The sequence below is a fragment of the Macrotis lagotis genome, chromosome 8 (genome assembly GCF_037893015.1).
Source record: "Macrotis lagotis isolate mMagLag1 chromosome 8, bilby.v1.9.chrom.fasta, whole genome shotgun sequence".
In the NCBI taxonomy this organism is placed as follows: Eukaryota; Metazoa; Chordata; class Mammalia; order Peramelemorphia; family Peramelidae; genus Macrotis; species Macrotis lagotis.
The window spans coordinates 84052841-84078852 of NC_133665.1; the positions used below are offsets into that span (position 1 = coordinate 84052841).

Sequence of the window (26012 nt, forward strand, 5' to 3'; positions counted from 1 at the left end):
GAGAGTATCTGAATCATTGTCTCAGAGCAAGTTAAATACTTAAGAAAGTATAATAACTCAGTTATATCTTCTTTATTATCAAACTGTGACTAAAGTATGGAGAGAATATAAAGAGTTGGAAAATTATCAATTATTCATACCTGTGTTTTTTTCTTTATATCTTTCATTATTTGAACAAATTTATTAATTATCTTCTTTGAGCAGGACTGTCAAAAGTAACCATAATATTATTCTTTTGTACTTAGCCTGTGATTTAATTGACACGAGGATCTCCCCATAGGGACTTCTGTTGTTGCAGATCTACACCTTCTCTGCAATTTGTCTTAGAAAATTGTTTGGTGCATTGAGAGGTTAAGTGACTTACTCAGGATCACACAGCCATTATATGTTAGAGGAAGTACTTGAACCCTTTCTTAACTCCAGGGTCAGTTCTATTTGCAACATGTCATGCTGTTTCTTATTACATGATGCTCATTAGATGAGAAATGCATCAGAAACTGCCATGTGAGGTCTGAGTGAAATGATTGTTATTAAGAAGGTAAGGCTTCTTGGAGGAGAAGGTGCTTGAGTTTTAAAGAATAGAATGGTATTTAATAGGTATATAACTCAAAGGGTGGCCTTTAATTCATAAGAAATAGAATGGAACAAAGGTATTAAGGCAGTTGATCACAATATGTTTTTGTTTTTATCTAGGATATGGAAACAAGGGTGGGGTTTAGGGATCAGAGAGTAATTTAGTTTGACTGATGTATTAAGAAGACTGGAAAAAGACTGGTATGGAATTACACAGGACCTTGAATACCAAGTAATCAAATTCCAGCTTTGTTAGAGAGCGCTTAAAGTTTTTTTAATCAAAATAGTGATAGGACTATATATTTATTTTAAAAATATTTTGGGTAGAGTGTAAAGGATGAATTTTATGAAGTAAAGCTTTTAGATAGACAATCTTAAAGGAGACTTTTGCAATGTGGATAAAATGATTTGTAATAGGGTTGAAACAGTGGGAATAGAGAGGAGATGCATTTGAAAGATAAAGCTGCTCTGCTGCTGCTAGTAATAGTAGTAATTATAGCCACATCAAAATCTATCCCATGTTTCTTTTGTGAGTAGGTAAAAGATTAGGTAACACAATGTAAAGGGATACCAGACAAAGAGATTCTGTGAACTTTGTTACCACCAGAGTAGCTATAGAGGTCTTGCAGTAAATCCTTAATCTTTGGGAAATAGAACTTCAGTGCTTCAAGTGGCTGAGTAAGCATCCCAGCCAGTATGATGAAATTACTCCTTAGAAGCTAAGATATGATTCAGCATGGGACTGCTTGATATGGAAGGCAGTAGTACCATAAGAATACAAGAACCTTCAAAAAAAGCAAATTTTTATACTTTGTATGTTGAAAATGTTTCAAGGCAGATGGTGATGATCAGGAAAGTGGATATATGAAGAGCACCAAATACCTGAAAATGTTATTTATACAATAGAAAGTTGTATGGTATATAGGACAATATACTATTCAGCATAAAAACGTAACCAGGAACAGATATCACCAATTATAGACTTTGCTTTTTATCAGAGGTACATTCAATAATCTCACTCAATACCACAGAAGGGTAATTATTTTTTTACCATATAGCCTAGATTAGGGAAAATAAGAGATATCATAGAGGAACTACTAAAATTCTCAGAGGGAAATTTGGAGAGACCCATTGAAAATCTCCATTTAATAACTCTAGAAATTATAAATAACTACATGAATGACAAAACTAGTTCTGAGATTTTAAATGATTTTGAAAATTAGATGGGCATATTTAGAGTGAAATTTCTTAAAGATCTTTCTTCAGTTTGATGACCTGAATCCATCTAGCAAATCATTTGTGAAAGCTAACTTTTACTGAAATTATCATCGGTGAATACATTCTTCTATAATATTAGACAGAAAAATGGAAAAAAGACATGCATACAGTCAACTATGCAGTATCCATTGCCTTGGTAAGAACCATAGGATGAATTATGAAGCTTTAAAATATATCCGAAAACACAAGTATCAAAGATGACCACAGCAGAGCCATTAAACTTCAGCAGAAAGGAATAGGAAAAACGTATCACTTTCTGGTTGTACCTGCATATTACCTTACTAAAAGCAACAAAATGAATTGTGAAAAGAAATCTGAAAAACAGGAGCATATCAACAATTTTAGATAACTTAATAATTGAAACAATTGGAAACAAAATCAAAATAAAAAAAGTTAATTATGGCTAACATTTATAGTATTTGAATTTAGATCTTACTCCTTTTAAATCCTATTCTTTATTCACCGCACTACCTGCCTGCCCAAGGTTAAGATAACAAAGCAAAAGCAAAGAAGAGAATAATAACTGTAATAAGTATTAGACATTAATCAATGAGGTTTGAAAAGAGAAAGAAGAAAAAAGAAGAGAAGAAAAGCTGGAATACATAGAAAATTTCTGGATGTATGTACTTTCAAAAAGCCTACAACAATGAAGTTGCAAATTGAATCAAATGAGAAAAAAATTGTACATCATTAATATAATAAATGACAGAAGTTTCATCTAAGGAAGTTCTAAAACTTGTTTTTTTTGCAAAATTGGAAAGTGGTAAGACTGGTTAAATTCCATAATTATTGATTATGATCACTATTATTAATTTTTTATCACTATCATAAATTACTAGTAAGGCCCTCTCTCCTAGATAAAGCCTAACACAACTTTTTTTCTTTTTAAAAAACAGGAGACATTACATATTATCAAAAGATAAAAATATCCAATTATTTGTTTATGTATTTAGTACCAAGTATTCAAAGCTCATTTAACTAAAAGTATATACAAGAAAATGATGTATTGAGGAGAAAAAAAGAGTATGCTTCTTATAAGAAAATGGGAAACATATCTTGGCAATTACAGAAAAATCTATCTGCTATTTCTTGTTAGCTATCCTCAATACAAGTTTTACAACAATCTACAACATGATCAGTGCAGGAAAATTGTAAGGAAAAACTATTTGTAAACTGGGATTAGATGAAATCCCAATTAAAAACTAGGAAGCAATATCTGAAGATCCTATAGTCATTGACAAGATTCATTTATGCAGAATAGTAAAGAAATAATTATAAATAATGATGTTGATGACTTGTGTGATTTTGAAAAGAAGGTAGGCATACTTAAGAATTTTAAGGAACTCTTTTAGTTTGATGAAACAAATCTAACTAATTGATTAACTTTATAAAGAATAATTCAACTAAGTAATAGTCATTACAAATGAATGTATTTTTATATAATAGGTGACAGAAAGTATAAAAATATTTCTGAACTTATAAAGAAGTATAAAGGACATCTTGTAGAAGTTGTTTATTATTTGATATAATCATATGGTTTTGTCATTATTACTAATATGTATTAATCATCTGTTGACAAATTTCCTAACACTGAGCTAAGTTTTCATTCCTCTTATAAATCCAATTTAGAGGAGTCTGGAAATTTAACCACTGCTGAGCCATGGTGCTAGTATGGTGTCTGGCATGTGCTGAGGCCAGTAGGGTGTTTCTGTGTTATTCCGGGGCTACACTGAAGCTTGTGGAGGTCTGTTCACTGGCAGCTGTCTCTTTGCCTATGTCTATACTGAAACTCATGGAGAAGTCCTGGTGTTGGTGTTTACCTGCTTCACTGCACCAAGCTCAGGATTTTCAGCTTGTTTGCTGTGGTGGGACTTGCTGCTGACTTGCTGGAACACTACCTTTCTTGGACTGCTCTCCTTTTTAACCCAAATGAGAGATTTTTCCTGTTGATCTTTCAAATTTCTTGGACTTAATGATTGTTACACCCTGCCTTTTTGCTATTCTAGGGATTTGTTTTGGGGCACTATTTTATTTTTGGAGATGAATTGGGTGAATTATGGTGGTTTATTGCTTACTCCACCATTTTGACTCCTGGAAATCTATTTCTTTAAAGTGATCTTTTTAATTGAATATATACAACTGTTTTGCATTCTTTGATAAATCCATATTCTTTTTTTTTAGGTTTCTGCAAGGCAAATGGGGTTAAGTGGCTTGCCCAAGGCCATACAGCTAGGTAATTATTAAGTGTCTGAGGCAGGATTTGAATTCAGGTACTCCTGATTCCAGGGCTGGTGCTCTATCCACTGTGCCACCTAGCTGCCCCTAAATCCACATACTTAATGCATTTTTTTAGTTCTCTGAAATAGGATTTCCTTTTCTATTATTTTCACCTGAATTTCACCAAAATTGTTCATTGCTGAGGGTCTTTTTTGTAGCCTGCAACTTTTCTTATCAATTAGTGTCAGTAAATGTCATAACGTCAGTAAATAGGGATAGTTTTATCTCCTTTTTGCCTATCTTAATACGTTTAAGGAATTAACTTTTTGTACTACATTAATGCCATGCAGTATTGCAATTTTTCTTTATGAAATGATGTGATAAATACAGAGAAGTGTGAAAGATCCACATAAATCGAAGCAGGTTGCAATAAACATAGACAAGAAAGTAGTATATACAAATATTATAATAAAGTAAATGGGAAGAACCATAAAATAATTAAACATCAGTCTTTCAAAACCTTGAGAAGACATCCAGATATAGGAAGAGGTTCATGGGGGGAGCTATATTTCTTATATTTTCAAAATTTCTTCATTGTATTATGATTTTTTTCTCTTTCTTTAAAAATGTGCAATAGGAGATATCTATCTGGTTGAGGGGAGTGACACTATAGGAAATTTTTGTGATGTAAAATAGAAAAATATTAAATAATTTAAAAAATAGACCACATTGCAGTGATCTCTTAATTTCAAATCAAAAGTGTTTTTGTCAGCTTGTATTTTTTTGGATCTTTTAACTTTGTTTAATATTTGACTTGAAATTTCTTGAAATTACTCTCTTGGTGTCCTTTCTGCCTACTCCCAACTATTAACTCTTCTTTCTTACTCTCTCCTTTCCTTAAGTGGATTTTCTTCTTTGTCATACTTAGTGTAGTCACTCCAAAGGGATCTGTCCTGGACCATCTTCTTCCTCAATAATTTGTCATTTGTTGATCTCATCAGTTACAGTGGTTTCTATATTAATGATTCTCTGGTCTATATATCCATCTCTAAATCCTCTCTTTTTGGTCTCAAATTATTAGGTACTTTTTATTAGTATACTCATTATCCTTTAGTATCTCAAACTCAACATGCCCAGTACTCGACTCACCTTTCACTCCAAACCCTTCTCTTTTCTGAACTTTCCTATTTCTGATCTAGTCCTTAAAATAAATTACAGTATATTTGTTTCTTTTCAGAATTTTATCTATACATTTTCTTGAAACATGAAAAATAGCTAAGTCCTATAGTACATAATTATGTACGTCCTTGTCTTTATGTCACATAAGAACTTTTAAATATTTAAAGAAACATCTGCATAAAGTTTTGATAGTAATAGCTCACATTTATATAGGTCTTTAGGGATTGCAAAACCCTGCTAATCATATAACATCATCATCATCTTTATTATTCTAATATTACTTTCACATTATATTATTTCCTTTTTTTGTTGTTTTTACAAGGCAATGGGGTTAAGTGACGTGCCCAGGGTCACACAGCTAGGTAATCATTAAGTGTCTGAGGTTGGATTTGAACTCAGGTCCTCCTCCTGACTCTAGGGCCAGTCCTCTATCCATTGCTCAACGTAGCCACCCCCACATTACATTACTTTCATTTAAGATTCTACATCCCTTAAAGTTAAATATTTGGTTTGAAATGTAAACATATATTTTGCACTTTTTTCCCTTTTGTATGTGCTAATTATTCAATTTAATAGATGAATTCTTTTATGATCATTTTATCATTTTGTTACTTTTAGTATACTTTTATTATGCTTAATATTTTCTTCAATGTATTTTTCAATTTTAGTCATCTACATCTGATTTGATTGAGGCAAAGAGACAAATTGAGGAATTACGGTTCAGATACAATGAATTGGCATCACAACTGAATCAAAAACAGGCTGAAATAATGCAAAAGAATATGGATATTACTCTAGTCAAGCAAGTATCTTCAGTTATTAACAAAGATGGGCATTTTAGAAGTTGTATCAGTACTTATAAATGTATTATTTTCTCCTTAGGTTCCTTTGTCTTAAAGATGTTGAATGATTCTTTGTAAAACTAGTCACTCTACCTTCATCTCTGTGATCCTGCCCTCTTCCTTCCTTATTTTGCCCCTCACTCTCATAGTCAGGCCCCTTTTTGATTTTATCTTTATTTTTATTATAAATAATTTTATTTGGAGTTAAAAGGCATTAGAAGTCTTTTTGTTCTTACTCTTTATTTTACATATGACAAAAATTGGGCAGTGAGATTAAATCATTGTCCAAAGGTTACACAATAGTAATTGGCAGGCTGGGATCCTATCCCATGTCTTTTGATTTCAAATTCTTCCATGTTTCCAAGTATTTGATAGGGCTTTTAAAGGTCATAGAATCAACAAATCTCTATATTGGAAAGTAAGTTGTAGGTTACCTGTTCTAACTCTTACCTTAAATAGAATCTTAAGGGATCTCCTTTGTAACCATTGTATTTTGACCACCACCTCCCTCAATATGCCTTCTTTTCTATCAGTCCTCCCCATATTTTCTTCCCCTTTCCCCTTCTGTGTCTGCCCTCCCTTTTATCAGCCCCTTCTTCCCTTTTCTTTCCTTTCTCCTCCCTGTAGGTAAGATAAATTTCTAAACCCAACTGGGAGTGTATTTTATTTCTTTGAGCTCAATCTGTTGAGAATAAGATTCAATCAACACCCTCCCATCATTCCCTGTACATTCCTTTGTGCTTGTGATTTAATTTATTCTCTCCTGCCTCCCCAATATAAAACTTTTTTTGTCTATTTTTTATTATTTTCACATCATAATCAATTTGTATGCCCACTCTCTATCCAAAATATACTCTTTTTGACTCTTCCTAATGCAAATACAGTTCTCAAGAGTTATAAGTATTATCTTCCCATGTAGGAATATAAACAGTTTTAGTCTTAAAGACTACATTTTTTTTTTCAATTTACATTTTTAGACATCTCTTGGGTCCTGTATTTGAAGATCAAATTTTCTGTTCAGTTTTCATCTTTTTATCAATTTACTTTGAAAGTCCTCTATTTCATTGAAAATATATCTTCCCCTTGAAAGAATATGTTGATTTTTGAAGGGTAGTTAGATTCTTGGTTGTAATCCAAGCTCCTTTGCCCTCTAGAATAGCATATTCCAGGCCTTTTCATCTTTTAAGTTTGCAGTTGAAGACCTATGTAATTCTGCCTGTGACTTTTTGATATTTGGGTTTGTTTTTTTTTTTTGGCAAGGCAGTGGTGTTAAGTGACTTGCCCAAGGTCACAAAGCTGGGTAATTATTGCATATCTGAGGTCAGATTTGTACTCCAGTCCTCCTGACTCCAGAACTAGTTCTCTAATCCACTGTGCCACCTAGCTGCCCCTGTCTCTTTGGTATTTGAATTGCATTTTTTTGGCTGCTTGCTGTACTTTCTTTTTTTAGCAGATAATTTTTAAATTTGGAGTTTTTATTTTAGGGATCTCTTTCTGAAGGTGAACAGCGGATTTTTTTTCGAGGACTACTTTGTCTTCTGTTCTAGGAATCAAAGCAGTTTTCCTTCATAATTTCCTTAAAAATATTGTCTGGCTCTTTTTTGGAACATGGCTTTCAGGTGGTCCAATTATTCTTAAATTGTCTCTCTTAGATTTATTTTCCATGCAGTTGTTTTTTCCTGTGAGGATGTTTACATTTTCTTGTATTTTTTCAATCTTTTGATTTTGTTTGATGAATTCATGATATATTATAGAGTCAGCTTCCTCCTGCCCAATTATAATTTCTAAGGATTTATTTTCTTTTGTTTGCTTTTGTATCTCCTTTTCCATTTGACCAACTCTTCCTTTAAAGGTATTTTTTTCCTTTTCTATTTTTTCATAATTCTCCTGCATGCCTCTCAATTCTTTGCTCAAATTTTCTTCTACCCCTCTTTAATTGTTTTTTTTAGGATTGTGCAAGGCAAATGGGGTTAAGTGGCTTGCCCAAGGCCACACAGCTGGGTAATTATTAAGTGTCTGAGACTGCATTTGAACTCAGGTACTCCTGACTCCAGGGCCAGTGCTCTATCCACTGTGCCACCTAGCCGCCTCCTAATTGGTTTTTAAAATCCTATTTGAGCTCTTCTAAGAGGACTTTTTGTTTTTCAGACTAATTCATTATTCCTTTTGAGGCTTCACATGTTGGCATCTTGTCACTGCTTTTTTGTCTGTAATGGTGTTTTCATCTTCCCTGTCATCATAGTAGAAAAATGGTTAGGTTTGTTTTGCTCATTTTGAAAGTCACATTCTGGTCTTGCAGCACAGGGAGACACAGTCCCAAGCATTTTGCACTGGAGACCTGTGGTCTGGTCTCTTGTCTTTTGGTACTGGGATCTCAGGTGCTGGTGACTGATCTCTGTGTCAGGTGGCCTGACCAAACCCCACTTGCCTCCTTGACTTTCTGAGACTTCCAGTCTGCCTTCTGCTCTGGGTCTGGGTCCTTTACTGTGGCTGAGCTATGAGCCTCTGTTGGCTCTCGGACATGCTGGGCTAGCCCCGCTTTACCCGGGTGCAATGTTTCCTGAAGTCCCTCTAAGATATCTTGAGCTGAACACTTGTTTCACTCTGTCTTTTTGTTGGTTCTGTTGCTCCAGAGTCTGTTTGGAGGCTTCATTTTTTCAGAGGGGAACTAGGAAAAACTGAGGGAGCATCCTAGTTTGCATCTTGACTCTGCCCAACCTCTGTAACCCTGTAAAAAATTGAAATCCAATCTCTGATTTGAGCTTTTCCCTAACAGGGAAGCCAGTCTGTCTGACAAACACAAGTCACAACTATAGAAACAGATTTTTTCCTAGCAGGCAGCTGGATGTTCAGTGGATAGAACAGTGGACTTGGAGTTAGAAAAATCTGAATTCAGGATTCAAAATTCCATCTTGAGAGAGTCTTCAAGCTTTGACCCTGGTGAGCAAGTCACTTAACTTCTGTCTTCTTCCAGTTTTTTAACTATGAAATGGGGATGATAATAGCATAAATCAGGCATAGTGGTTAGAGTACTGACCCTGCAGTTGGGAAGCCCCGAGTTCAATTCCAGCCTCTGACACTTATTAGCTGGGTGACACTGGGCAAGTCACTGAACCCTGCTGACCTCAAAAAATAATAGCACCAAGTTCCCAAAACTGTTATGAGGATGACATGATGTGATAGTTATAAAGTGCTTTACAAACCTTAGAACAGTAATTATCATCATTATTTTTATATTAATAGATAGAATAGGAAAATCTATTCTATTTGTACAAGCCTCACATTGCCTGATTATTAAAATTTAACCACCAAGGTGACTAAATAGCCAGGGTGCTACAGAATCACTGACTTCATAGAACTTAAAGCAATCTTGAAGTAGAGATGGAAAGAATATCTACAAAGCACTGAACTCATTTTTGCTGCTACAGTGTGCTATTATATGAGACTCATTGTTTACTGGTTTTTCATGGTTATAAACCAATTAGAAAAACATAAAAAGAACACTGGAAATGTGGTCCCTCATGTCTGTAATTTAAAAATTTCACATCTGCCTGTTAGAATCATTAGAATTCTTGGTCTCTTGCAAGACTCATATCTCTCCCCGCTCCCCCAGATAAAACCTCTTTCCAGGCCCCTCCAGTTGTTGCTATTTTTCCTCACTCAAATAATTTGATGTCACTAATCTGTGTACTTGTTGGAAATGCAATTTTTTTAGAGCTGTAGGGACTGTTGTTTTTTGTCCTTGTACTTTGTCTAAGTGGATATCATAATACATTTTAAGTGTAATTATTTAATTGAAATTATTATGCCATTAGTTAAAAAAATGGAAGAACTTCTAGTATTTAAAGAAAATAGAGTATATAATTATTTATATATAACTTGGAGAAATATCAATTGGAATGAGAAATTTGCATCTATATCTGATGAATCTAATGACAGCCGAACTAGCTTAAGAACCTGTCTGAGCTTTGCTTTGGTGCAGAATACTATTTAGGTAACAGGATCACATTAGCACAAAATTTTAGTCATCAAGGACCTCCACAGCTTTCTAAGTCTAACCCTTATCTTAATGGAATTTTCATTCTAGCTCGTCTGATAGATTTTCATCCAAACTGAAAGCTTTTGACAAGGAAGAACCTATCACCCTCCAAAGTAGCTCATTCATTTTACTTATGGATAGGTCTAATTGTTGGAAGATGTTTCCTTATATTAAAGCTAAACTTGCCTTTTAAAAAAGGTATATCTATGTTCTGAAATATGGCCTTCTGTACTATCTAAAAAATCAGAACTCAAGCCCTAACCAATTCATTTATGTGGCAGACTGTACCCAATGATGAGTAAATTCAAAAGAAAAATCATCAGATTAAGGGGTGATGGCAATGATAGGATGCAGACAATGCAGGACTTTGCAAGCACCCCAGACAATCATTAAAAAGATATTGGAAGACATAATGACAAAGAAAAGTCAATTTTTACAAAAAGACATAACCATTAGTTTAAACATCTAGACCAGGACTACAAATAAACTTTAAAATCTTGCATGGGAATATAAACAAGTCTGGGAAAGTGGAAGTCAAAGCTAACACTGATGAAGAGTTGAGGCCAGAACCATCCCAGAGAGCCCATCACCTGTGGCTCATTTAGCCTCTAGGCATCTCAGTACTGCTCAACTCTACAGTGTTACAATGGGAGACAGAGACAGATCAGCCTCATGGCAGCTCCATAGCAAGGAGGTCCTCCTAGAATAACTGAAATGATTGGGGCCAGAACGTTAATGAAGCCGATCAGGGGGTAGGTTCAGGCAATACAGCATCCATTCAACATAGTACAGGTCATATCAGGAGAAAGGATCAGATATTATTAAGGAACCAAAGAATGTATCTAGGTGGAACCTGGTAGACTCATAATAAGAAACAGAATCAGATCTGTGTTTGGAGCTAGTGGAGAAGAAAATGGAGTAGGTGTCATAGCCAAATCTTAAAATGAACTAAATTGAATTGAACCAATATGTCATAATATTTGAAAAAAGAGGGGGCTATTCTTAGTTACCACATTTTGTTGAATTCTTTTTAGTTGGATTACTACTGAATTTCTTCAACTAAAACAACAACTTTAACTTTTTGAAAATATCCTTCCTTTTTCCCCCAAAATCTCTTCTTTTCATAAGTTACTTCATAGACTTGGGTGTTTAGTTATAGTTGCCTCCATATTACTTAGAGAATCTTTTATCTAGATGGGCAACGAGTCAAAAAGTGTGAATGTAGTATGTACCCTGGAGTCTCTTTCTTGCCTTGCTGGCCTCTTCTTATTTGATTAGATATTCATGTTTCCTACTTTTCTAGGATATGGAATAATTATTTTACTTCTAATGCTTTTTCCTTTCCCTTTCACTATTTTTTATCTTTTTATTCTCTTCAGAGTTTCAGCTTCTGTTAAAGTCTCATTGAGACACCTCACTGGGACGTACCTCTTATACAGCATTGTCTTGTCTTATTTTTGCACCACTGTCCTTATCTACTAGGTACTTTTACTCTACCCCTCAATGCTTCCCAAATAAATTTAGTTAGTAAAGAAAATTAGTATGATATTAGTTAGAAATGATTTATTTTGTATGCAGAATTCTTGGTAAAGAAACACCTCTACCACATAAGATTAGAAACTGATTATATCCATAGATCTATGTATGATTTATCTATCTATAGATGTTCAGCAGTTTCATTTGTGTTTGACACTGTGATCCCATTGGGGCTTACCTTGGCAAGGATACTGGAATGAATTTGCCATTTTGTTCTCTAGTTCATGTTATAGATGAGGAACTGAAGCAAACAGGGTTAAGTTACTTGCCCAGGGTCCCATAGCTAGAAAGTGTCTGAGATCAGATTTTAACTCAGGAAGATGAGTCTTCCTGACTCCTGGCCTGGCACTCCATCCACTGTGCCACCTAGCTGCTCTATATATAGAGAGACCTATATATGTATATGTAGTTTTGTATGTTCATATATGTGTATATATATATAAATATATGTATGTATCTTTATATCTTCTGTTCTTTGAGAGTTGTTAAGGGCATTAAGAGGTTAAGTGACTTGCCAAGGGTTGAACAATTAGTGCACGGGAGAGGTAGAATGTCGACTCAGCTCTTTGAACTGTGAGGTGGGGGCTCTGTGCCTGCTATTCCACAATAGCTCTTACACTCAAGGACTGAAGTTGTTTTTAACTTCTGCCATGTGCATTTTAAGTTAAATTCTTTAGATTGAAATGAAATATGACCTTTTTACTGGAATAAAAAATCATTTAAAACACTACCTTTGATGATATTTGGGGTTTGGTTTTCATTTAATCATTTCTAACATTGTGTGACCATACATGAGGTACCTGTACTATGTAACTTATAAGAGATAACATAATTTTAGACCCGGTTGTGTCTTCAGAGGGCATTGACTCCAATGCCTTCATTTTATATTTGAGGAAATCTTGACTAAGGTAATTTATATTAAGAATCTGAAGAAAAATTTAAACTTCTATATTTTATATATGGATTGTGATCTGCTTTGTTAGAGGAAAGATGTAAGTTAATAGATCTTTTAGAGTATTGACAGAGTACTAGTAATTTTTATATATTTTGGCAGTAGGAATTATTTTGTTGTTTTTAAAAGTAGTCATTTCCAATGGGAGAGATAATTTTTAATATACTTCAGATTCTCTAAATCAGACTTCTAACTAATCAGTTTACAGTCTTCTGATTATTTATCATGTGATAGTTTATAATGAAAGGTCTCAAACTAAAACTCAAATTGGTTTTTAATATACTTTTATTATAAGGTTATATAATAAAATTATCAAATTAAAACATGTTAGATATTTTGTGTGCATCAAGGAGTAGATATATATATATATGTACATATATATGTGTATATATATACATATATCTTACTGATCTATTTAAATGCCTATTTCTTTACTCAGGGCTATCATAAGAGCTATCTCCACAACCTGTTCTTCTTATGGTACCCCTGCAAGTTACGTATTTTTACTACTAATGTAATTTTGGGGGTTATTTTTCTATTCTTATTTCTGTATAGCTCATATTTATAATTTTAGTTTTGAAATTTATAGAAAAATTAAAGGTATCTTATATTGTTACTACCAGTGGTATCCATCAAGGAAATTATGATCCTGATATTTTAAAATTCAAAGGATAGACTTGATATTACTTTAAATTTGCTTTCCTTGATATGTGAAACTTAGGTGAATATCCATAGTCAGTATACCATATACTTATTATTTGCTAGTATTGGATTTTTCTCTCATCCTTTGACCTTGGTATTCATTTTCAAGACAATTAGCTAAGGGCAGTGGTATACTCTATGACCGTGCAAGGGAGTGAAGCTAACTGAACTGAAAAGGGATTAAAGCCACAACTTTAGTCTTGTTAGTTAATGCCATGCTCTAGTCAACGGAGATAATGAGCACAGTAAATTATAGGTATAACTTATTAAAATGTCAGGGATATGCTATTTCAATATTAAATATTGTTAGATGAGAGTCAGGGCCCTTAAGATTCAGAATAAATCCTTGATTTAGAAAAGAAAAAAAATATCTTCGAATATGATAGAACACAACTCAAAATTTAAGAGTTAAATAGTTCTACCAAGGACTATTTTTCTTCTTTTTTAAAGGTTTTAATTTATACATAGGTTAGTTATACAGATAAAAATGATGAAAGAGTACATTAAGAAGTATCATTCCTTCTCCTTCCAACTGTGTGAATTGAATAATTTCACAATTACTTTACTATTTACAGAATGAAGGTAGGGGATGTTACTTCCCTTAAGGTATTTTACTTCAAGACTAATTGATAGAATAGGTCGATTGCTCTGTTTCATAACAGACATGGGCATTCATATCTATTTTATAGTTGGAAGGAATGTTACAAGTCATTAGTCCAAACCTTTCATTTTATAAATGATTAAATTGAGGACCAAGGAGATTAAATAATTTGGCCGATGTCATGCAGATCATTATTGATAAAGTTTGGCTTTGAACTCAAGTCCTCTTTCTCCAAATACATCTCTCTTTACATTTAGCTGGCATAGTGGATAGAGCTTTGAACTTGATATCTGGAAGACCTGAATTCTGTTATGACTTCATCCAATTATTATCAATGTGACCTTGGACAAATCACTTAATTCATGTGTCTCTTGTGAGGATAAAATAGGATAATATTTTTAAGATGTTTGTTTTGTTTTGCTGTGGCTATTATTGCTGCTGTTATTATTTTAATTTCAACATACTTCCTCCCCAAGTTAATTTCTGAATGGTGTGGTATTTAATAGTTTGAGAATATATTATGTCAATCCTGACTACTGCAGTTTAACATAAATTATATTACACTTTATAAGGTGAAGTTTGTATGTCCATTTCCAGACTATCACATAAATTAGTATCTTAAACTATGAATTAATCTTGACATGTTACTCTTGAGCCTTTCCTTCCTATTAAGAAGGAGAAATTAAATGCCATTTGGGAAATTTGACTAATTTTAATATCATAGATAAAATGCATTAAGATGATAAGGTTTATATCTCCAAGAATTCTGTCTTCATTAATTGATGTTAAAATTCTGTTAGAATATGCTTTCAACTTTAGAACACCCTGTAATCATGGAGCAGGTATAATGTTCATGTAACTAGAGGATACCATTGCTTTATGATTATACTAACAATGATGAAAGCCAAACAAACTAAATATATGGCTGAGCTTTCTTAGCCTTAAAATGTTGACTCTATATAATGATAATTATATATATTATATTAATAACTAAATTCTCATTAATAAAATATCATGTTGATTTTTTTAAAAGAGTGATAACTGCAGAAGTAGTATAGAGATATTTATTTCCAATTCGTTTTGTTTTTTAATCAAATGGAGAAAATGATTTGTCATTTTAAAATATCTTTTTAGAGAGTTTCAAAGTGAGATTGTGCTGGATTTTTATCTAGTCCTGGTGAATATAGCTCCACAAAAATATAATTGAACTGGCCATAATCAATTTTCTACTGAATGTGTGTTGGTCAGTAGGGAACTCTTTCTTTTAGAAACAAAATTGGCCTATTAACCTTGGTCATTTTTTATTTAGTTAATTTGATTTTTTCTTTTCTTTTTGAGCAAGTTAGCTAAGGTTTGTTAATTTTTGCTAGTCTTTTTAAGGAACCAAAATCATTTTTTAAAATTTTTTACCCTCTTTGTTTTCAGTTTTAACTGTTTCTCTTTAATTTTGACCTTCTTTCCTTTGTGCTTATTTAATTTATTTTTTAAAAATGATTTACTAGTTTTAATTACATTCCTAAGAAATCAATCATTTTAAATTATGTTAAAGTTTGTTTGTAGAGATGCAATTTTCTTTGAAGATTGCTTTAGCTATGTATCAGAAATTGATATATTATTTTATGTACCACCATACCTGGCTAAAAATTTTTTTTAAATTGTATTTATTTAAGGCAATGGGGTTAAGTGACTTGCCCAAGGTCACACAGCAAGGCAATTATTAAGTGTCTGAGGTTGAATTTGAACCCAAGTCCTCCTGACTCCAGGGCTGGTGCTCTATCCACTGCACCACCTAGCTGCCTATGGCTAAAAATTCTTAAAAGGTATTTGGTTCTACGTTGATGGGAGGCATTAAAAATAAAATTTGAATTCTACAATTATAATAATCTTGGTAAGGAAGATAAGAAGAAAGCATTCCACTTGCTGCTTCTAGGAATGCCCTTATTCCTTTATCTCCTACCTTCTTTATTTTCTTCCCCTGGCATGGGTCAAAGCAGGACTCATCTTGGGTACCCTCTACTCTCACTGATTGCTTGATTACCCCTGTGGTATGAAAGAAATAACAATCAGTAACACTTTTCTAATAATATTGTATCTTTAACCTGGACAGTATTTTTCTAAGGTCTTCCATGTTGTACCATTTGCATAGCCTATATACTATGCTATCCCCTGCTGTTGTTATCTTCCTTTTAAGATTACCTTAGCACCATCATTCCTATCCTCATAACCAGTTGCTTTGGGATAGATAGGTGTAGCAGTGGTTAGATCACTGACCTTGGAGGCAGGAGGATGGGAGTTTGAATCCAACCTTAGATACTGGAACTAACTATCTGTGTGACCTTGGCAAGTAACTTAACTTTGATTGCCTCACATCCAGGGCCATCTCCAGTCTCCCTGATGCTTATTTGTCCACTGGATCCAGATGGTTCTGGAGGAGAAAGTGAGGCTGGTGGCTTAGCACAGCCCCCCCTCACTCAATCCAATTCATGTGCTTGTCATGATATCACCTCCCTGATGTTATGGTCTTCTTCAAGAACGAAGGACAAAAACATCAGAAAACATCAATCAGTTGCTTTGTGTTGGTGAGAATAAAATTCACCATAGTCCTCCTTGTTTAGTCTCCTATTGTTTGAAGTATGAAATTATCATTTATATAGATCTTGAACATAGTATTATTTTTATTTGGTGTGACTCCTACAGATACTTGGATAATAGCTTGACATAGCTAAATCAGCACTATATAATGCCTCTGTTTTAGGCTTGTGATTCTATTCCCCAGTGCTTACTCTTTTCCCACTTGTCCTAAGGGACAGGAATTCATCCCTTTAGTGATCCAGTGAAGCCTATGGAAGTCTTCAAATAATATTTTTAAATATAGAAAACAAAGTATATAAAATTACAAAAGAAATCACATATATTGAAATAGTTGTAAAATTATTAAACATCCCAAGTATACAGATCCCAGTTTTTAAAATTCACAACCTAATATTGCTTGTTTCTTTTAAAAATTTTTACAACTTATTTCGAATTTAGATAAAAGAACATTTGTATGTACACAGATAACATAAAAAGATTAGATTTTATTCTCTGCTAGGCAAATTTTTCTTCTCTGTATCCTTTTTCTAGAGAATGATACAAATTAGTCACAAAATATGTGTGTAAACCATAGCAGTTCTTTTGCTGAATGTGGATGACATCTTCCTTCATAGGTCTTTTGTAGTTGAATTAAGTATTTATAATATTCAAAATGACTTAGTTGTTCAAAGGTGTTCTCAGAATAATATTGCTGATTTTGTATACAACATACTAATGGTTTTGCTCATTTTACTCTTCATTATGTCATTCAAGTCTTTCCATGTTTTTCTAAAATCCACTGGCTCATCATTTCTTAGTCCAGTTTTCCACCACAATCATATGCCACAACACGTTGAACTCTTTCCTAGTTGATAGGAATTCCATCAATTGCAAGTTTTTTTGCTACCACAAAGATTGCTGCTATAAATAATTTAGAAGATATAAATTCTTTTCTCTTTTCTCTAGTTATCTTGGGAAAAGGGTATATACATAGTTCTTTAATTCTATGGGGATATTTTCAGCTTGCTCTCCAAAATGATTGCATCAGTTCACAGTTCCACCAACAGTTTTTTCACAGTTCCACCAACAGTCCCAGTTTTTCCCATTTTCCCTCCATTTTCTTCTTTCCCCTTCTATTATTTTAACCAATCTGATTGGATTTCTCAAATCAATCAGAGCATTTAATATGGATATGGCTACTTATTGTATTGATTTCTTCTTCATTCATATCTGCCTGTTTATGTCATTTGCCTATTTATCAGTTGGAGAATGACTTGCATTCTTATAAATTTGACAAGGTTCTTTATATATTTGAGATATGACTTTTATCTAACAGACTATCTATAAATTCTGTCCCCCCCCCCTCAATATTCTACTTTTTTCTTGGTTTTGACTACATTAGTTTTATTTATATAAACCCTATTTAATGTAATAAAAACTATCCATTTTAAACTTCACAGCATTCTTTTGTTTATTCATAAATTATTCTCTTTATCAGTCTGGTAGATAATGTATTCCATATGCCTCTCTTTTTATTATGATATTACCCTTTATATCTAGATCATGTTTCTCTTTTGACCTTTGGTAAGTGGTGTTAAGATATTGATCTATGCCACATTTCTGCCATATTTTTCCTAACAGTTTTTTCCCAAATAATGAATTCCTATCCCAAAAGTTTAAATCTTTACATAAGTCAAACTCAGGGTTACTATAATCATTTATTACTATGTATTGTATTTCTATTCTGTTCCTCTGACCTACCTTTCTTAATTCTTACCTAGTACCAGATAATTTTGATAATCACTGCCTTATAATATATATATATATATATATGTCTATATGTGTATACACGCACCTATATCTCCTCTCTTTCCAAGCCCATTGATTTTCATTCAAGCATTCTTCACTATTTTTCATTCCCCTTGTTCCTGAACTCTTTATATTTGTATATTTACCATTTTTCTTTTCATTTCTTTTCATTTCTCTTTATCTTCATCTCTCTCTCTCTCTCTCTCTCTCTCTCTCTCTCTCTCTCTCTCTCTCTCTCTCTCTCTCTCTCTCTCCTTTCTCCCCCTTCCCTGATAAATAGGTTAAAAAAGCAAAATAAAATCTTTATTACTAATATGAAGAATTCAGTAAAAAATTTCCCCTATTGGCCATGTCTAAACATGTATATATCATTGTATATTTTACTATCTTCAGTCCTTTAAACTCATCATTTATCATTACATTGATTAGAGTTCTAAGTCTTTAAAAACTGTTCTTTCCTTCTGTAATATCATTGTATACATTTTATAGTTCTCATTTCACTTTTTCAGTTAATAGAATTTTCTTCTGAAATTGTCATTTTATACCTTCTAATAATATCCTATTACCTATGCTATAGTTTGTTTAGTCTTTTCCCAAAAGATAGGTATGCCCTTAGTTTGGGGGGTACTATGAATATTTTATATGTATGGACCTTCCTCTTTCTTTGATCTCCTTGGGGGTCTAGACATATGAGATATAGTGTTTTTTGAAAGAGTATACTTAAGTAGTCTGACTTTTGGGTTTAGTTTCCATGAATATATCTTATTATGTTCATCCTGCTCTTTTTGAATAAGATAATTCTTTCTAGAGATAGATTCTATATATGGATATCATCCCACCATGTCTTTATTCACAACTGGGAAATTAAATTTACCTTTTGCTCTTAGTATTTTTAGCTTACCTTCTTTGCTTCTTATACTTTGTCCATTTCTGTATCCATTTAATATTTTCTGTAGACCTTTATATCATTCTTATTCTTATTAAATTGACAAATACCTGTTCTTCCTCAGTAGAGAATTACCAACTATCACTTTTCTGTTCTTCCCACCATTTACTAGATTTTATTTGTCTTGATACCACTTTTAGATTCATATCATTATCTCCTCTCTGAGCAAAAATTCATGTTATTACTATGAGTTCAGTGATCCTCCTAGCTTTTCTTCTAAGTGTCACAATCTGCCGTTCTCTAAAATCTTCATACAGATCAAGATCACCTTTTCACAATTTTTTTTCTTTGTCACACATTACTTAATCTGACTCATAAAAACTACTCCAATTAAATCTAAACCTTTTGGCATTAATTTTGACAATAATTATGATAGATAAAATATTCTGTAGATTTAAATAAATCTCTTTTGAGAGATGAGAAATTGTACTTGCAATTATCTACAATATATTGCAGTAATTGTAGATACTATATACATATATACATGTATATATATAATATATACTATATACATATATGCACATATACATATATACTATATACATATATGCACATATACATATATACTATATACATACATATACACACATAATACATATATTATATATATATATAAATATATCTATCTAATCTATATCTATATATCTAATCTATGTCTATATCTAATCTATATCTATATCTATATCTATATCTACATCTATATATTTCATCCTATCTGGAACAAATTAAGCAATTTGACACATAAGACTGATTTCTGAAAGTCTGAATCCATTGGATGCTATCTTCTATAAGGTTGTATGATTATTTGGATAGTTTTATACTGTGGTAAACTTGTCACTCTCCTTGTTGCCATTTTAAAAGCTTAGCATTTGCTTTATTTATTCTTCCTTTTATTATAGTATTGATTCTTGTTTATAAGCCCACTCAAAAGAATTAACCAATCTGTGGTTGAGAATTTTTTGTAAAAATCTTCCAGGGCTTTATTCTTGAATAGAGATTATTGGTTTTTCAAAGGCTATCTCAGAAGAATACAAGCAGTAGCAGGTTTTGCAGAAGTATTAAAAAAGCTTCAAAGGGGCGGCTAGGTGGCGTAGTGGATAAAGCACTGGCCCTGGAGTCAGGAGTACCTGGGTTCAAATCCGGTCTCAGACACTTAATAATTACCTAGCTGTGTGGCCTTGGGCAAGCCACTTAACCTCGTTTGCCTTGCAAAAAACCTAAAAAAAAAAGCTTCAAGACTGGTTCTGGCTATGGCCTTTATATCTATTATGTAAGACCTAGCAAAGCTAAGAGAGATTCACCCCTAGATTAGACACAAAATGATGAATATTTTAGATAAAAGTAATTTATTATATGTATTATATTTTGCAATGTAATATGAATGTTAGCATATGTATCATGTATATATGATATATATCTATCATATATGTATTCTTTTGACTGAATATGTGATTTTATTGGTATTGGGTAATGTGAGTAAAGAACCTTTTTCAAGGTAGGTCAGCAACTCCTATGCAACTTGTAGCGGAGAGAACTGTCTGTATTCTGGAGAGCACTAAGAGGTAAGTAACTTTCTTGCCACCCCAGAGTCTTCTTTCTTGTCTCTGAGTTGCTCCCTCTACCATGGCAATTTGGTAGTACCAATTTGTTTCTTAATACAAAGAACCATATTTTGTAAAACTGTGTTTTCTCATTATGTGATCGCAACAGCTAAAACTAATCAATCAGTAAGCATTTGTTAAGTGCTTGAAATAGGTCAGATATGACCCTGTCTTACTTTTTCACCTGACTCAGTCTCATGTACTCTGTGATGTGCTGACATTAGCCTCTTTCCTATTTTTCTACAAGCCCATCCATCTTCTGACTGTATGCACTGTTCTCTGTTCCTATGTCTAGAATTTTATCTGTCTTCATCTCTGCCTCTTGATTTCCTTGTAATCCCAGCTAGATTTCCACCTGCCACAAGTATTCTTTCCCAATCTTGATAAATTCTAATACCTGCCCTCTTTTTGACTTATTGTGATTCATTCTAGATATAGCTTGTTTGCACATATTTGCATGTTGTCTTCTATTAGATTGAAAACCCCTTGAAAGCAATGACTTTCTTTTGCCTTTTTAAATAATTTCACATACTTAAATATTGAGTGATTGACTACAAGATTTGAGAATTTTTTTAGGTTTTTGCAAGACAAACGGGGTTAAGTGGCTTGCCCAAGGCCACACAGCTAGGTAATTATTGTCTGAGACCGGATTTGAACCCAGATACTCCTGACTCCAAGGCCGGTGCTTTATCCACTATGCCACCTAGCTGCCCCAGGAGTTGAGAATTAAAAGGAAAGTAATATAAGACATTTCTTTTTGATGGGGGAATTAAAATGTACTGTACATATATGAGTATATTCAGAATGTATACCAAGTGAATACAAGGTGGCTGGGGAGGAAAGGACCTTGCAACTGAGGATCAGAAAAAACTTAATGTAGAAGCCTTGAGATAAGTTTTAAGTGAGACTAGTTGTTTCAGAAGAGAGAGAAAAGGAAGAAGGGGAATAGGTACAGGAGAGCAGTCAGGGCAAATGCAAAGAGGTGTGGGGTGGAGTCTCATGTGTGAAGAAAAGCAAATAGGTTAATATGACAGCAACCTTGAGTATACAAAAAAGTGTTCATCATGTATAAAAAGATTGGAATGATAGTGTGGGCCTGTGTGATGAAGAACTTTCAGTGCCAGATAGAGTAGTTTATATTTGATCAAAGTAATAGAGCCTCTGAAATTTATTGAATGGAAGGATGGTAGGGAATGGACCTAGGAAGACATATGATTTATGAAAATCACTATCAGCTGTGTGGTAGATGCATTATAATGGAGGATATTTAAGAGGTTATTGCAGTAGTTTAGGGGAGAGTGAGTAGGGCCTGCTATAGGGTGATGGCTATAAGAAAAGGAAATATATGATAGAGACATATAGAAAGAATGACAGGATTTGATAACTGATTGAATATATGGTGTTAGTGTGAATGGCACTAAAATTGTAAGCCTGGGTATTTTTATGCTGGTCCTTCATTCAGATTATACCTTTTGACTCTGTTTCCACAACCTCTGGCCTCAGCTTCCTTTTCTTTCTATACTATTTTGCTTGGAGATCTCATCATCTCCCTTGATTTTGTCCATCATTGGCCTGGAGATTATTCCCAGGTCTTTATATTCAGTCTTAATCTATCTCCTGAGCTATATTCCCACTATCTTTGGGAAAGTTATCATTGGAGATCCTCTAGGCATCTCAAACTCCACATGTCCAAAGCTGAAATACTTATCTTTATCCCAAAGCATCCTTTCCTCCCACTCCTTCTTTTACTACTTTTTTCATTGAAATTTTATTTTATTTTATTTTATATTTACATTTACTTGCAATGGTAGTTTTTCAACATTCATCCATTTGCAAATTTATGAGTTCCACATTTTTCTACCACCCTCCCTTCCCTCCCTCCTCTCCATGGCAGTGAACAGTCTGGTAAAAGTTGTACATATATATTTCTGTTTAACAAATTTCCATATCGGTCATGTTGTGAAAGAGGAATTAGAACTAAGGAGAAAGAAAAACAAAACTATGAGAGTGCAAGGAAAAGCATAAAAAAAGTTTTTAAAAAGTGACCATAGTATGCTTTGCTCTGCACTCAGATTCCGTAAGTTTTTTCTCTAGATGTGGAATGACATTGTCCATATTAGGGCTCTCAAGGTTATCCTTATCTCTGGACTGCTGAGAGGAACTGCTTCCATCATAGTTGCTCATCTGTGTGCAGTGTTCCCTTGGTTCTACTTATTTCACTTAGCATCAGTTCAGGTAAGGATTTCCATGCTTTTCTAAAGTCCCATCACCCATGATTTCTTATGTAACAATAGTGCTCCATAACATTTAAATACTGTAAATTGCTCAGTCAGTCTTCAATTGATAGGAATTCCTGCAATTTCCAGTTATTTTCCACTACAAAAAGAGCTGCTATAAATATTTTTAAGACTTCCTTTTTTTTAAAAGATTTCTTTGGAATATAGTCCTAGTATTGGTATTGATAGATAAAAGGGTAGGATCGGTTTTATTGCTCTTTGGCCTTGGTTCCATATTGCTTTCCAGAATGCCTGGGATCAGTTCACAATTTCACCAGTCGTGCATTAATATTCCAATTTTATCTCATCCCTTCTAACATTGATCATTTTCCTTTTTTTGTTATCTTAGCCAATCTGATAGGTGTGAAGAGGTACCTCAGAGTTATTTTAATTTGCATTTCTCCAATCAATGAAGTTTTGGAGTATTTTTCATATGACTATAAATAGTTTTAATTTCTTCTTTTGAAAATTGCCAGTTCATATCCTTTGAACATTTATCAATTAGGTAATAGTTTATAATATTATACATTTGATTCAGTTCTCTATATATTTTAGAAATGAGTCCTTTATCAGAAACACTAGCTGTGAAAATTGCTTCCTAGCTTTCTGCCTTCCTTCTAAGTTGACTGTATTAGTGCGAAAACTTTTTAATTTAATTTAGTCATTTATATTGTTCACTATTTATAATGTTCACTATTTCTTGTTTGGCCATAAGTTTCTCCCTTCTACATAGATCCGACAGAGAATTTCTTGTTTTCTTAATTGGTGTATGGTATCACCCTTTATCTCTAAATCCAGTACCCATTTTGATCTTATTTTGATATAGGATGTGAGACTTGAGTATGTGCCTATACTATGCCATACTTTTTTTCCAGTTTCCAAACAGTTTTTGTTGAATAGTGATTTCTGATTCCAGAAATTGGTGTCTTTGGGGTAGTCAAACAGTAGATTACTATAGTCATTTATTAGTGTTTCTTTTGTACTTATTCTAATCCACTGGTCCATTACTTTATTTCTTAACCAGTATCAGGTACTTTTGATGACTGCCGCTTTTTAGTATAGTTTTAGATATGGTACAGCCAGACTACCTTCCTTTGTATTTTTTCCATAAATTCCCTTGATATTCTTGGGCCTTTCTTGCTCCATATGCATTTTGTGACAATTTTTTTTTTTGCTCTATAAAATAATTTATTGGAGTTTGATTGGTATGACACTGAATAAGTATTTTAATTTGGGTAAATTGTCATTTTATTATATTAGCTCAGCCTAATCATGAGTAATTGATGTCTTTCCAATTTTTTAGTTCTGATTTTATTTGTGTGAAATATATTTTGTAATTGTTTTCAAATAATTCTGGGGTTTGTCTTGGGAGGTAGATTTCCAAGTATTTTATGTTGTGTATAGTTACTTTAAATGTAATTTCTTTTTCTATTTCTTGCCCTTGGGATTTATTGTTCATTAATAGAAATGATGATGATTTGTGTGTGTGTTTATTTTATATTTTGCTACTTTTGTGAAGTTGTTAATTGTTTCAAGTAGTTTTTCAGTTGATTTTGTAGGATTCAAGTATACCATTATATTGCCAGCAAAGAGTGAAAGTTTTGCTTCCTCATTTCCAATTCTAGTTTCTTCAATTACTTTTTCTTCTCTTAATGCTAAAGTTAACATTTCTAATGCTATATAAAATAGTATCCTTACTCCATTATCATTGTTGAAGTCACCAGGATAGTCTCTCTTACCAAAGGCATTCATTTCATATATTCAGTCTTTTTTTTCTAGATCTTGTCTATATTACCTTCGGAATATCTGTATATCTTCTCAATGAATTCTGTGATCCAGCTTCCTTGGCCTGCATACTATTCCTTATGCATGATACTTGATCTCCAAATTCTCTGCTGTTTCTCATTTCTGGATTCTTCTTCTTCAGTTTGACGCCTTGGATTACCTTGTTTCCTTTAAGATTCAGAATACCTTTTTTCATTATCGTCCGCAACCCCCCCCCCCCCCAATTTTCTTCCATGGGCTGCTAGTCCTTTCCCTCAGAGATAATCTTTCCTTCATATGGTATACATTTTGTATATAACTCATATATATGCATATATGTATATATGTATACATGTATTTGTCTTTCTGAATAGTATATGAACTCTTTCTTTTTTGGTATCCCTAATAATTAGCAAAGCTATTAATACATAACACGTTATTGCTAAAGTAACAATTAAGAAATTGTTCTTGTCTTGATATTGGAGAATGATGATGTTTTGAGTTTTTAGAGAAAGACATTGAGTTTAGTTTTAGACATGTTGTATAGAGCATGGTGTATAGAGTATCTCATTTGAAATATCTAATGGGCAATTGTTAATGCAGGGTTGGAACTCACTAGAGAAACTATAGCATTTTATATCTTGTAGTCATGTACTTAGGGAAATCTGATAATAAATAATTAAAAAATAATAACAATAACCAGCATTTATATAGTGCCATGTCTCAGAATTATGATTAATAAGAAAGTTAGTAAAATTAATGATTTTTTAATATCATTTAAATATTTTTCTTTATTTGTTTCTCCAAGAACATGCAACAGAAGTTTTTTTTTAAGATTTTATTTGAGTTTTGAGTTTTACAATTTTTTTCCCCAATCTTATTTCCCTCCCCCCACCCCACCATGGAAAGCAATCTATCTGTCTTTATTTTTTTTCCATGTTGTACATTGATCCAAATTGAGTGTGATGAGAGAGAAATCACATCCTTAAGGAAGAAACAAAAAGTATAAGAGATAACAAGATCAGGCAATAAGATATCTCGTTTTCCCCCTAAATGAAAGGGAATAGTCCTTGAAATTTGTTCAAACTCCACAGTCTTTATCTGAATACAGATAGTGTTTTCCATT

The 26012-nt window shown here is 33.1% G+C and overlaps 1 protein-coding gene across 2 annotated transcripts in view; it reads left to right on the top strand.

Annotated features, from left to right (window-relative positions):
* The window catches only part of CNTLN (centlein), a 585894-nt gene that overhangs the window by 242700 nt on the left and 317182 nt on the right, over positions 1-26012 (top strand). For both annotated transcript variants that reach the window (XM_074197564.1, XM_074197563.1), the window contains exon 6: positions 5916-6049. In XM_074197564.1, coding sequence (XP_074053665.1) covers positions 5916-6049 — 134 coding nt within the window. The remainder of the gene's footprint in view (positions 1-5915; positions 6050-26012) is intronic.